Raw genomic sequence first — 13,429 nt, forward strand, 5'->3', positions numbered from 1 at the left:
TGAACCTTAAAAAGGAAATATCTGTAGAACCTGTTGCCATGACCTCTTAAGACTTTTCTTAAAATGGTCTGTCATCCCTGCCCTAGAAAAAAAAAAAAAAAAACAGCTATCCCAGACACCCTTTGCCCCCCAGAGTCCTCTGTGTTTAATCCTCCAGACGGACTTTGACATGGATGACACCCCCGGAGCAGACAGCAAAGACCTGGGGGCACGCATGTGCACACACACATACACCTGTCTCTCCTCAGACACATTACTCAGGTCCCTCAGTAGGCACTTTCTCGGGGATGGGGCCCATCACAGTGCCACGCCACACACCACCAATCATACAATAAAAGCTGTTAAGCTGCGGCGAGGACCTCTTTCCCCTTCCTTTTTTCTCCCCACAGCTGCAGAAGGGGTTTCTGAGGGGGTGGATGTCACCCGCTGCGGGGTGGGTTTTTCCCCACCTCTGTACCTTGTCTTGCCCCAGCCCCTTCCCACTCCCAGAATTAGGCCCTTTTGGGGTTCCCTATAGGAGCAAAAGAATGTTAAGGAGCATCTCCAGGCACCCTTCCTTAGCAGCCCCCTTCTCCCCTCCCTGGGTGTCCCTCTGTCCTCCATTGGCCAAGCCCTCCCCTTTTTTAAGGGGCCCTTCTGAGTGCTTCTCGGCTACTGGGTCCTTCTCTGCTTTGCCAAATGTCCCTTCTTCCTCCAGGCTGGGTGTGAAAGGACCATGTTGGGACTTGTTTTTCAGGAAGAACTTTACTAGGAAACTAAGAGCAAAACCAAAACTAAAACAAGAAGATACAAAAATCTTGACTGATCCAGAGTCTGCACACTCAGCTCCTGGCCCTGCTTCCTTTCTCTGCTTAGGAAGCTGCAGCCGTTCTTAATCCCTGGGCAGCTCCCTTGATCCCCGGTCCCCCACAGGGGTACACAGAAGGCTTCTCCAGAGCACAAGCTGTGAGGCTGCCAGTGCTAAGGTCCCTGTGGGGTCTCTCATCCTCACCCCCAGCCCAGGCCTATTCTGGGGCCTCAGCCTCCTGGGCTCCACCTTCTGGATCCTGCACAGTAGCTCAGCTGTAGGGACAGAGGATGTCACGAGGCTGGGAGGGGTAGGATGGAGAGAGGAAGGGGCTGACAGGCCACAGGAGGGCAACAAGGATGGAGGGGGAAGGGAAAAGCTCTGAAGAGGAACTCTGGGTGTGTTTTCAGAGAAACAGTTTGGTCCTAAGTCCCCTGCATCCTCCAGAAGGGCTGCAGCATTCCCAGAAAGGGCTTTTGAGTGAGAACCTCCTTGTGGCAGGGAGGAGAGCTTCCGCAGCAGATCTGTGGGGCTATAGCAGGAGGGGAGCTGGGCCCACCCTGAAAGCCCCCAAGCTATGGGGGAGATGAGCCCCATCTGGGGATCCACCACATCAGGGGACCCCTTTCTAGAAACTCATACCCTCTGGGAACCCCAGGATGGTGGGAAGCTAGGGATCCACACTAGTACCACAAATCTGATGGGAACGATGGAGCCCTACCCTGGAGCAGTGACTGAGATCCTCTGAGGTCAGTAGTGCACAGAAGAGCTCTGACTACACATCCGTAAGCCCCAGTGGACAAGGCAGCCAGGAGGGGCGGGGGGCAATCAGGGTAGCCAAACAGGAGGACAAGTGTTTGGAGCCCAGCATTACTGAAGTGGGTCTAGGATGCATGAAGGGGGACATACGCAGGACATGGTCAGATCCGAGTAGTGACCTGGACACTCCCAGCACCTACTCCCACACTCTGAACCTCAATCTCCCCTCGTCTGCCCCCCGTCCCAGGCCCAGCGATGCCTTCTGCTTCACTGAACCCATCTGGTAGAGATTTGCTCACATCTTCCTCTTTCGTGACTGGAAGTCACAGGGTAAAAATGATTATCTGTGCTTCACAGAGGGAACACAAAGCCTAAGAGTATAAAGACAGAGCGGAGAGTGGCAAGCGGGGTTGGGGCCAGTGGACAAGGCGGCAAGAACAGCGGGTGCAGAGGGGCTCAGGACCATGGCTGAGCCCATCACCTATGCAGACCTTCGGTTTGTGAAGGCACCCCTGAAGAAGAGCATCTCCACCCGGCTAGGACAGGGTAAGGGTGAATGAATCTCCTTGGTTCTGCCTGCATCCCCTCCTCCTTCAGGACCCCACCTCTTGATTCTCACCTTGGTCTCTTTCCTCTCCAGACTCAGACGATTACGAGGATGGGGAGCTCACCTATGAGAATGTACAAGTGCCCTCAGCTCCAGAGTGGCCAGTTGGCGTGGCTCCCCCTGGACTAGGGAACAAAGCAGGTATGGAATACCCAGGGGACATATGTTTGGGGTGCTGTGTCTTGAGCTGGAGAGGACAATGCCCTTGGGGAGAGAAGGGGTGTCTAAGGAAAGAGGAGAATGAGAACTGGGCAAATAGGAGCCAGGGGAAGAATCAAGATGCCAAGGGCAAGGTGGGAGAACCCAGTGGGGAGGTAAGGGCTCCGAGGAGGCATCAGGGTGGCCCTTCAGGGAGATGAGTTCTAATGGGAGTCACAGGAGAGAGTTGAGAGGGTAGGGGAGAAGAATGAGAGCAATCCCAGGGAGAGGTTTTGGGGTGGGCAGATAAGGGGGCCCTGAGGAAGGGTAAAAGGAGACCTGGGGGGAGACGTAGAGCCTTGGTGGTGCAGTGATTAAGTGATCGGCTGCTAATCAAAAGGTTGGCAGTTGGAATCCACCAAGCTGCTTCTTGGAAATCCAATGAGGCAATTCTACTTTGTCCTGTAGGGTCACTATGAGTCCGAATCGACTCCACAGCAACGTTTTTTTTTTTTTTTTTTTTGTGGTTTGTGGTGGGGGAGACAAGGGGTCCCCAGGGAAAAGACAAGGCCAGTCTCAGGAGGGAGGAGAGAGTTCTGGGAGAGATGAGGAGCTCCCGCGGGTGATGAGGGTGTCCCAGATGAATTGTACAGAGGGCAACATAGGACTGACTGGGGCCCAGCGTTGTGGTAGGGTGGAGAGGGGGTAGAAGGGGCATTTCCTGGTGCTTCCCATCTGCCAACTGGCGACGCTCCCAATCCACAGCGGTCTTGCCGGAGCAGCCACCTGCGGCCTGGAGCGCGGTAACGTCAGCAGCCGCCGGGCGGGTTCTGCCCTGTGAGTGGCGTCCGGTCCCCACGACGCGCGCTCGCGACCTCGCCGGGCCGCCGCAGGCCATTTCTCCTGGGAGTCCCCGCGAGGGTGGCCGGGGAGGCACGTGCTCACGCGAGGCCGCGCAGAGGTCGGCCGACCTGCTGTGTGCAGGCTTGGCCCGGGAGGGAGCCCGGGCGCAGCCCTTCCGACGCCTCGGCGGTACCGCGACCCCTCTCGGTGCCGCTTTCACCCCATCCCCATATTGATCATTCCAATATGTCGACCCAGACTGCTTCAAGTCCCCAGTTCACGTACCTTTCCTTTTCCCCCTCTCTGTCTGATAATCCCCAACCTTTATTCTGGAACACCTCCCTCCCCTACTTGTAAAACACTCCCACTAGCCCACCAAGCCGACCTTGCCTGCCCTCCTCAACCCTGCATCACTGTCCTGTTAGGGGTGCTTTTTCCTCGTGAATCCCCTCCCCCCATCCCCTCAGTCTATAAATTCTTTCCCGCGACTGATTGCCCCTCATTCCACTCGCTCCCTAAGGCTGTGTAGCCTACACTCACCTCCTCCTCCTTGGCCTGCTCCTCACCTGCCTGCTGTTAGGTGTGGCCGCCATCTGCCTGGGAGTGCGCTGTGAGTATGGTTGCCCCCCACTTCCCACTTACCCCTAAACGACCTTTTCCCTGCTCCCCCCCAACAGCCACCCTTCCTCAGTAGAGCCCATAGTCACTCCCACCAAACCCTTAGCTTTTGGTCTGGTTTCCAGCACTGCGTCCTCCTAAATTGTCCTTACCTTATCCAGTACTTCCTTAAGCTTTAGGCAGTCAGATCTTATATTTCAGCTCATTGTGCAAAAAGTTGGAAGGAGCAGTGCAAGGGCTGATGCTGAAGTCTCGGGGGTCCAGGGTGTGTCTGGTGAAGATGCCCTCCAAATCACTCTTTATGACCAAACAGATCTGCAGGTGTCTCAGCAGCTCCGGCAGACGGACAGGGTTCTGGAAGCCACTAACAGCAGCCTGCACCAGCAGCTCCACCTAAAGATAACCCAGGTGGAGAATAGCGAAGAGGAGGTGCAAGGGTCCAGGAGGGAGCTGGCCCAGAGTCAAAAAGCACTACAGGTGGAACAAGGGCTTCGCCAGGCTGCTGAAGGGCAGTTAAAGGACTGCCAGTCTGACCGGGAGAAGACAGAGGAGACCTTGCGAAGGGAGGAGGGGCAGAGGAGCAGCCTGGAGCAGAGGCTGAGCAATGTGCAAGACACACTGAAGTCCTTCTTCAAATGTTCCTCACCAGGTAACTGCTCTGGGGGGAGCCAAGAGGGGACTGCTGTGAGGCATGGATTGAAGAAAGGAGACACTAATGATGGAGATCTATCTATGTATCAGGAAGTCAATGAGTTGTTGCGGAAATGGGGTAGTGAACCAGAGTGGTGGCTGACATGAGCCATGCAGGAAGAAGGCTGAAGCTGCACACTGGATTGAGGGGGCTCACCCAGCTCTAAGGCAGACCCTGTTGGGGAGGGAAGGGTGGCAGCCAGCAATCCAAACTACACTGTCCAAAGCAGCATGGTAAACTCAGGTATCTGGCATGATGTCTGTGTCAAGGATCTGGGCACCTCCTGAATTTGGATGTGAAATTTGTTGTCTGCACATTTTTCTTTTCTTTTTTGTAACTTAATTTTTTGCATATTTTTCTAAAGAGAGTATAGTATAGCTTTAATTAGATTCTCAATACATCTGAGACTCCCCCCACAAAGGTTAAGAATTAGTGATTGATGAGGTACAATCTGGTGGTGGGGCAAGAAGCAGACATTCTCATGCATGGATGGCACTCACAATGAAGTGGGAAGGGTACTGTGATTTAGGGAACTGGGATGGGATGTTCATCCATTTTGAAAGCAAGAACCCATCCAATATGGGGGATGGTAAAGGGGGATACATAAAAGGGGAAAGGCTGTACCAAAGCAGGCTAGGTTTCTAGACAGGGTGCCTAGAAGAGGACTGGAATGTTTATGGACTGGATATCTATGGTCAGGGTTAGTCTCCATCTGGCTCAGGGGGCACCTGGATGCTCCCTCTAGGCTTGGGACAGCAAGATTTTATATGAAAACACCCTCAGTCCTCATTTCCTTAACCTCCTTGTCCTCTGTGACACTCACTTCCATGTCAGTACTGCCACTCATTCCCACTGCTGCCCCCTGGGCCTCAGCATCTGAAATGACTCTTGTGCTGAAATGACTCTTCAGACTTCCACTCTGATCACAACTGCCCACCCTTCCGCACAATTTCCCCATACTTCTTCATCCTCACCCAAGCCTCCAACCCACTGACTCCCCTGTTTCCTCCCTTCCCATCAGCCTGTCTCCTATCCTCACTTCTCTCCCTATGTACTGGATTCCGGAGTCCATCACTTCAACCACTCCTTGGTTTCATCATCCTTCTGGTGCACCTGACTGGCAAAATCTCAACTCTGGATGAACTCAACTGCCCACCTTGCACATGTCTGCACCCAGGTGTGACAAAGTGTGCAATCATTCTGCTTGGTGCCAGTGAAACGCTAGTCTCCAGCCTCAGCTGGGGCCTCAGCACTGCCTAGCAATCCCTGGGGTGGTCAGTTTGCTCCCCATAAGAACTCCTTACCCTGCTACCTTCCCCCTCACTTTCAGCAGATGCCTTCAATCTCCTACTTAATCAATGAACAAAACTCTTCTGTGTAAAACTCTACATGGACTTTCTCTTTGTAATATAAAAATAAAAAATCCTTAGCATGGCTTCCAAGGCCCTGCCTGCCTTCCAGCATGCCACTTACCCCTTATCCTCTTTGATCTAGCCACACTGGACTTCTTTTTATTCCTTGAAGTTGCCATAAGACAGTAGCTCAAGGGGGTAGCTGAGTGGAGACATGAAAATGTAGGCAGAAGAGAGGGAGCTAGTGGAGAGGGAATGATCTGAATAATGGAGGTAGGACTGATTGAACAGAGTGTTGGAAGAGAGTTGGGTACGGCTGGGATCAGGAGCACAGACTGGGGTGCGGCTGACATTAAAAAGAAAAGAGGGATGTTTATTATGGATAATCAGGAAAAGAGGAACAGAGGAGAGACGTAAATTTTGAGGGGAAGAGAAGGGAAATGGAGAGAGCTCACATGAGGAGTCTGACAATTTCAGTAAAATAGGAACCAAGCTGTATGCTTGTGGAAGAGTAGAGAGGCAAGGAGGTGGTTGGCTTGAGGAGTGTGGGAAAAGTTTTGCATATGCAGTGGGGGATGCTTTAGGGAACTAGTGAGATGAATTAGAGGCTAGTGAACAATTGTAGGGGGCCCAGGTGAGGTTAGCCAAAATGGGGGGGGGGTAGACTGTAATTGGTCAGAAATTGGGGCTAGTAACACCAGCCCTATTGGAATAAACCTCCCAGATTATTAGAGAGTAATGTTGTTGAATGTTAAAGCTTTCTACTAAGTACACACAGGTATGGCATTTCCAGGGCAGGCAAAAGAGAGCAAAGGTGGCAAAAGAGAGCAAAGGTCAAAGACTAGGAGTCAATGAAGGCACTGAGTTTAGACCCAGGAGAATATTGTTAGCAACCAGATTGCTGCTGAGTGGTCACTTCCATCCAAAAACAGTGCTGAGACCTTCCTTCTGGGTCTGGGCAGTGCTGTCACACTCTTCCTCTTTTTTAGAAACCTGCTGCCCCATGGGATGGATACAGAAGAGGACAAGCTGCTTTTACGTCTCACCTATTCAGAGAAATTGGGAGGACAGCCGAAAGCATTGTAAATCTCTGTCCTCCGATCTGGCCATATTCAAAGATCTTCAAGCTTACTCTTATTATTCAGTAAGAATACTCTTATCCACAGGCTGTATTTGCATCTGTTAGGTAAAGGGACATACGTCCTCAAGTCAGAAGTGGCAATGCACACTTGGCGTGCATGCTGGGCTTCCCATTTCTCTTCCATGCAGATACTGATAATCAGTCACAATGCTCTTTACCTTCGAACTTGAAAACAGCCGGTGCATCTTTTCTCCAGGTAGCCCCTACTGATAAGAGTTGGCATGAGAGTTGAAATTTATGAACCTTTGCTACTTTAACGTGTTTCTCATCCCAGCTTTCTGGTCATCTCTCTGGGCTACTTAACAGGTTCGACTCTCATGGCTTCTCAGGGAGACATATTCCATACCTGCTGGGCTGGATTGTAGGGATAGGTTCCCTGTGACTAGAATAGCCTACTAGATGGCCCCCTTCTAAAGGCTGGCAGAGTTTCTCCTCCAGCTGGGAGGTGAACTAAAGGGTGAGCCTGCACCTGCAGGGTGGACACTAGGAAGATGCAGGGACAAGCCCTCTTGCCAAAGCTCACAGGCCTCCCTAGGGTATTCATTTTCTTCCGTATTTCTCAGCACTCTCTATACACCTCATGTCTCTCTGAATCTCCCCTCAGCTATTTGACTCCAAAGAAATCTTAAATCAGTTGTTACCACCTGATGGTCTATTTAATTCATGTTGGATTGGCCTCCGCTTCAATAAGAACTGGGAGTGGACTGATGGCACACTATTCAATGGGTAAGTTTGTTAGGACTTTCAGGTATTTTCAACTCTATATTCCCTTCCTAAGGGCACAGTAAAGAGATTTCTTTTCCAGGTCTTCATCCCAAAAATCTTTCATAAATCAATACTGTGATTGCCCTTTTGTTCATTTTCTCTATTTGGTTAATAACTGTTTAGACCAGTCTTGTGCTCTGTTCTGTCCCCAGTACCTAGCAGTCCCTGGTACATACAATTTTGGGGGGATAATTACTAGATTGGGAACCTATGCCATCTTTTTCTCATCTTCTCTCAGAAGCTGAGGATTTAGCCTGGGCTTCACAGCTGATCAAGAATCCTGGTACCCTAACCTAACTTCCCATCCCTTGACAAAACTGCCCAAACTGAGGTTGTTACTTTCTCAGTCGGGCCACACGAGGCACTAAAGAAGTAAACAAGGGAGCAGTGGGGTAACTTTAAGACGACCGACCCCAGGAACCCTGAAGCAGGGTGGTGACCTCCCATGTTCCCTAACTGGAGTTTTCAACTTTAAGATCTTGGATGACGTTTCCCTCCCTGGTCCTAAAGCCTCTTCTGGTTGGAATCCAGCCATTGGACTCTGAGCCACACTCAGGCGTGGGCTGTGTCTGGGCAGGTGGGGTGAGTTAGGACTTGGGTTAAGCTTTATGCAAGGGCAAGTGGAGAAGGGAAGATGGGAAGGAGGGGTCCAGAGCTTACTCCTGTTCTATTTCACTACTGTACAGGTTTGGGCCACAAAAACAAAGGTTTAGGACACAAAACCTAGACTGTGGTAAGGTACAAAACTATTGGCAAAAACTGCAGCAAGAGCAGTGTTCACATATGCTTCCCTGCATCTGTCAGATGGCAGCCTTCAAGTATCCAGATGGGGAACACTTTTCGCACTTTTGAGCTGGGTAAGTGCGAGGGATGGGGATGAGGCGCGGAGGACTCGGGGAAGAGAGACTCAGAGCAGGGTCCCAGAGATGAGAGGGAAAACTTGTTCCTGGGAGTGGCAGTCCTGCTCACAGCTCCAGGGGCCTGGGCTGCTTATGTAAAGGAGGGTTGGGCAGGGGAGAGGGGCAGGCAAGGCCTTAAAACTGAAGGGAGGCTGGTGATGTGGCTGTCCAGAGCCCTGGGGAGGAGATGGGGTGACCTAGATGAGGGTTCGTTCTTAGTGACAGTCAACTGTGGAGCTCACTGCTGCTTTACTCTTCCAGATACTCATGCCAACAAGAGCCTGTGCCCCTCATCCCTAACCTGTGGCCTGCAGGGCCTATGATGACCTCCCTCCAGTGCTCCCTCACTCTGCCCGGGCAGTGCCCAGCCCATGACTGATCCATGCCTGATACTTCTAGCCAGCCTGCTACCTGCTTGAAACTCTGTCCCAGAAACTGGACTGTTCCTAGGAAAAGGGCTAAGAAGCCTCTAGAAGGGACTTTGGCCTCCCGAAGAAACTCCCACAGCAAAGTGGAGGGGGGGAGGAGGGCGTACCGGCTTAGCGGATAGGGGCAGCCCGGAGCCAGCCAGGCAGTTTTATTGAAATACTTTTAAATAATTTGCACGTGTTAGTCTTATGTGTCAGCAATGCTGTGTCTGGTTCAGGGATCCCCGCAGGAGAGTGAGCCCAGGGGTTGGACAGGAAGTGCTCTGTCTCTTGAGTTCATGCTGATGCTCCCCTATATGGGGAGAAGGGCTGGTCAGCCCATCTGGGACTGACGCTGTCCAGCATTTGCGCTCTGTCCTCACAGGGTGTCCTGAAGGCCAAAGTTGGAGGTCTGAGACCACAGGCCCCACTGTTAAGAGCGTGCCCCAGGCAGCTGCAGACTGGGAGTGGGTGGCTTGGCGTGGTGCCCTCGGTGGCAAAGGAGACTGCCTGCCTCACAGTTCAGGTTGCGGTAGCGGGCAACAGCTGGTGTGGGGCGGGGGCACATGGACAGGAAGCTAAAGCTGAAGGGGCCAAGGCAGCAGCCAGGACAGGGCAGCCCCTCATCAGTCTCCCGGGGAACTGAAGGGGGCGGCGAGGGTTCTGTCCGCTCCAGAGCTGCCGCCCGGGGCAGGCTATGCTGAGCCCTGTTCCAGGGCTCCCCAGCCCAGCCTTGTGGGGAGTTTACTACCACAGCTGGGGGGTTGTTGTTGAGGGGAGGTCCTGATTGGGAGGACCAGGGTTGGGCAGAGGAACAAGTGCTGATGAAGTTGTCTGTGGCCACAGCCAGGGGCAGCTGGGGAGCTGGTCCTGGGGGTTCTGGCTCAGGGCTGCTGCCCTCACATTCCATCCTCTCTTCAGCTGAGGGGCCCACGGGGGGAGGGCCAGAACCTGGCAGTGCTGTCTCCATACGTCGAGGAAGCTCAGGAGATGAGGGTAGGGAGCGGCAGCGGCGGACAGGTGTCCCGGGCTGGACCAGGGTCTCTGGAGTGGTCACCAAGGGCAGGTGGGTAGAGGACAGTGGTGATGGTGGTACAAGGGGCAGGGGGGCGACTGGCTTGCTGGGTGTGTCCAGGAGCTTGATCTTGCCTCCTCTGAGGTCTTCCCGTAGTGAAAAAGGGTTGACTCGAGTCAGATTGTCCCCCCAGTTGGGGGGTGATCCTGGTGATGGGGGCAGGAAGAGGTCTGACCGGCTTCGGGAGAGCCGGGGGTCTGGCCGGGGAAGTGTGGCAGAGGGACCCCATCTTGGAAGAGACCCTGTAGACAGAGAGGTCTGTGATCACTGCTGTCAGCATTTGATCATAGCTTTTTGAGGGCCTTTTTATTCTTCAGGAGGCTGCTAGGACTAGAGCTTAGAAAAAGGAGTCCCACAGGATACTTTGGGAAGGGGGGGTATCATATCCAGCTTCCTTTTACTTCTTTCCTTAATCCCCTCCCTCAGGCTCTAGCATTAAAAACTATCTTCTTTGAGACAACCCTCAACCTAGCCTTCTCAACGAATACACTTAGTTTCTCCAAGAGAATTCCCTGAGTTCTAAGGAGGAGAGAGGCAGAAGGACTTCAGCTGGGTCAAGGTCATGCTCACTTACCCTGATTATGTGTCAGGGGAGCCTTGGTGAGGAGGGCTGGCTCAGGCATCTGCTCCAGGATCCATTCCAGGTGTTGGGTGATTTCAGTGAAGGGGGCACGGGCACCAGGTTCCATCTGATGGGTAGGGACGGGGCAGTTTCACTAAGTGCTCTGAAAAAGCGTCCCTGAGTTTTCCTCCCATCACCTGGGACCCAAAGGGCAGCTATGTCAGCTCATGGTTGGGGGCAGGGGTGGGGTGAGGAGGGTGAGTGAGGCTCTTACACTGCAGCAATGGATGGCCAGGAGCAGGAAGGGCAGTGGGCAGTCATCGCCCACTAGGGTTCGGAAAGCTGGCACATCCAGGCCAAAGTCCTGTGGGGACAGCAGAGAGGAGGCGCCTTCAAGTCAGTCTTCCTTGGGCTCTCCTTCTACCCCTCCATCAGGACTCCAACCTCCAGGGAACCCTCCTTGGTTATGAGCCACCCCATCTGGCAATATCTTTCCTTTCCAAACCCAGACACATTTACCTCAGTACGGGGTAGATAGTCAGGATCTGCAGGTACTCGGGCGATGAGCTCACAGAGGACAATGCCAAAGGCAAATACATCAGCCTGGGGATAAGAGAGAAAGTCAGCAGGAGGAGGTAGGCCAGGTACCAGAAATATGGAGGGAGCTGGGGAGTCTTGACAGTTTTCATGTGTTGGGGGATGCTTGTGAGGGGCAAGTGGTATCTTGGGGCTTCCTACATATCTGGCAGGGCTGTTGAAGAGCTTGGGATGGGCCCTTATGAGAGTATTTCAAGGGTCTCTGGAAGGCCTTGGAGACCTGAAGGGTTGATGTCTCACCTTCTCATCATACAGCTCACCCCGCAATACCTCTGGAGCCATCCAGTATGGGGAACCCACCACGGCCAACGGCTCCTTCCTTGCTCCTTCCCTGCAGGGGCAGGGGCAGGATGGTCAGAAACATCCCACTCAGGCACCTTCCTCAAGCAAAAGGGGATGAAGTGAAGCCCCTTCCCACCCCAAGGGAAAGGTGTCTGGGGGCCTGGCATTCTAGATGGTTCATTTAGGTAGGGGCCCTCTGGTAAGTTTAGGGGGACAGGGGCATTCACCTCACCTATACACAGGAATCTTTTCTGCCAGCCCGAAGTCACCCACAACAGCTGTGAAGCCTCGGTCTTCCCGTCGGACCAGACAGTTCTGACACACACATATAGCATCCCCATACAGCCATCACCTTCTGCTCTCTGGTCTCCCCACACATACCCCAAAGCCCTGTCATTCCAGCATAACCCCAACCGTGTCTGATCTCCCAGTTCTCCAGTGCACCCAAATTCTCTAATATTATCCATCACTCCAAACCCAGCATGACACGCATTCCCTCAAAGCACTCTCCTCCACCCCAGCCCCCCAATATTCTCCAATGCCTTGCCCAAATGCCTAATATACATTCTAACATCCTAATATAGCTATTATCCATGTTCCAATATCCACAGGCCAGTTACAGTCTGTTTCAAACCCCCTTCATGCCTCCACCCACCTGGCCAGCCTACCTTGGATGTGAGGTCTCGGTGGAATATACCTTTGTCATGCAGGTACCGCAAGCCACGGGCAATGTCCAGAGCCAGGTGGAGTCTGATAGTCCAGGATAGAGGCTCGGGGGAGCTGAGCAGCTGTTCTAGGGTCCCCCCATTCATGTACTAGGTCATGGGGGTGGAGAAGGGGAATGAATGTCAAGGCTTCAGCCTATGTTCTAGGTCCCCCACTTATAAGCCAGGGGGCACAGCACTCAGGAGGATCACAAAGGTCAGAAGGGTCAGTCTGTGCTCTAGGGCCCCCCATTCATGTTCTAGGACTGCCCCGTCCAATACAGTAGCTACTAGCCATGCCACTAGCCATGTACAACTATTTAAATTTAAATCATTAAATAAAACTAGACATTCAGTTCGTCAGTCACAGTAGCTACATTTCAAATGCCCCCTAGCCACATGTGACTAGTGGCTACTATATCCGACAACACAGACATAAAACATTTCCATCACTGCAGAAAGTTCTATTGGACATCACTGACCCGGGGGATACAGGGGATAGCACCAGCGGAGACCTCATAAGTGTTTTGCCCAAAGGGAAGTTCAGGGAAACCTCCCTTGGGAGGAGGTTCTGCTGCCTCTCCTTATCCCTCCGCAGATCCACTTGTCCCGCTGACTCCTACTCCCCTTGTGTTTCCCCTTCTTGGCCCATCCTCACCTCTGTGAGAGCGTGCAATTGCCCCTGGTGCACACAGACCCCCATGAACCTGGAAGAGGATGCGGAAGATAGAAGGGTAGGCTGTTAGAGCTATTAGAGCTCCGGCCGTCTCCACTTTTCCCGCGGGATCTTTACCTTTCCCTCTAGCCACCTCCAGCTCACCTAAGGATGTTGGGATGCCGGAGCCGGTTCATCAGCTGCACCTCCCGTAGCGTGTTTCCCCGGTTACTGGGGAGCCTGTTCATCTTCAGCACCATGATTTGCCCTGACTGTCGGTGCCGGACCTGGGGGTGGCAGCAGCAGGCGAGTCGCTGGCAGGCCCAGCGGGTCGCCTGAGTGCGGGCCCGCTGCCTGTCGCTCTGGGCCCCCAGTTCCAGCTTGCGTTGCAGGCTCGGCCCCGCCCCTCTGCCCTCTCCGCCTGTCCTACCTTGTAGACCTCAGAGAAGAAGCCGGCCCCGATCTTCTCCGCGCAGTGGAAATCGTCCACGCGCGCCAGGCTGGACACAGCGCTGCGGAGGGCCCGGTAGGAGGAGGGGCGGCCCCG

The 13,429-nt window shown here is 53.3% G+C and overlaps 2 protein-coding genes across 2 annotated transcripts; one reads left to right on the top strand and one right to left on the bottom strand.

Moving 5' to 3' along the window:
• Positions 1–1,504: 1,504 nt before the first annotated feature.
• On the top strand, positions 1,505–8,987 carry CD72 (CD72 molecule). Its single transcript, XM_023727532.1, has 10 exons — positions 1,505–1,536; positions 1,904–2,092; positions 2,187–2,294; positions 3,057–3,128; positions 3,655–3,744; positions 4,066–4,401; positions 6,785–6,939; positions 7,541–7,662; positions 8,388–8,558; positions 8,862–8,987. Exons 2-9 carry the CDS (start codon positions 2,011–2,013, stop codon positions 8,551–8,553), a joined length of 1,131 nt encoding a protein of 376 aa, XP_023583300.1. The 5' UTR covers positions 1,505–1,536; positions 1,904–2,010; the 3' UTR covers positions 8,554–8,558; positions 8,862–8,987.
• Positions 8,988–9,320: 333 nt separating this feature from the next.
• On the bottom strand, positions 9,321–13,422 carry TESK1 (testis associated actin remodelling kinase 1). Its single transcript, XM_004372294.2, has 10 exons — positions 13,313–13,422; positions 13,048–13,169; positions 12,886–12,934; positions 12,192–12,338; positions 11,756–11,838; positions 11,482–11,572; positions 11,164–11,247; positions 10,919–11,008; positions 10,657–10,771; positions 9,321–10,324 (listed from the first exon to the last, which is right to left on the bottom strand). Exons 2-10 carry the CDS (start codon positions 13,140–13,142, stop codon positions 9,441–9,443), a joined length of 1,638 nt encoding a protein of 545 aa, XP_004372351.1. The 5' UTR covers positions 13,143–13,169; positions 13,313–13,422; the 3' UTR covers positions 9,321–9,440.
• Positions 13,423–13,429: the final 7 nt, after the last annotated feature.

The sequence above is a fragment of the Trichechus manatus genome, unplaced genomic scaffold (assembly GCF_000243295.1).
Source record: "Trichechus manatus latirostris isolate Lorelei unplaced genomic scaffold, TriManLat1.0 scaffold00016, whole genome shotgun sequence".
Lineage (NCBI taxonomy): Eukaryota > Metazoa > Chordata > Mammalia > Sirenia > Trichechidae > Trichechus > Trichechus manatus.

Excerpts from the sequence above, each read along its gene's own strand:
- CD72 (XM_023727532.1), top strand. The coding sequence starts at position 2,011 with ATGGCTGAGCCCATCACCTATGCAGACCTTCGGTTTGTGAAGGCACCC. Across the intron at positions 3,129-3,654 it reads CGCCGGGCGGGTTCTGCCCT|GCTGTGTAGCCTACACTCAC; the intron begins GTGAGTGGCGTC and ends TCGCTCCCTAAG. Across the intron at positions 6,940-7,540 it reads AAGCTTACTCTTATTATTCA|CTATTTGACTCCAAAGAAAT; the intron begins GTAAGAATACTC and ends ATCTCCCCTCAG.
- TESK1 (XM_004372294.2), bottom strand. The coding sequence starts at position 13,142 with ATGGTGCTGAAGATGAACAGGCTCCCCAGTAACCGGGGAAACACGCTA. Across the intron at positions 11,839-12,191 it reads ACCGAGACCTCACATCCAAG|AACTGTCTGGTCCGACGGGA; the intron begins GTAGGCTGGCCA and ends TGTGTGTGTCAG. Across the intron at positions 11,009-11,163 it reads ACTATCTACCCCGTACTGAG|GACTTTGGCCTGGATGTGCC; the intron begins GTAAATGTGTCT and ends CTGTCCCCACAG.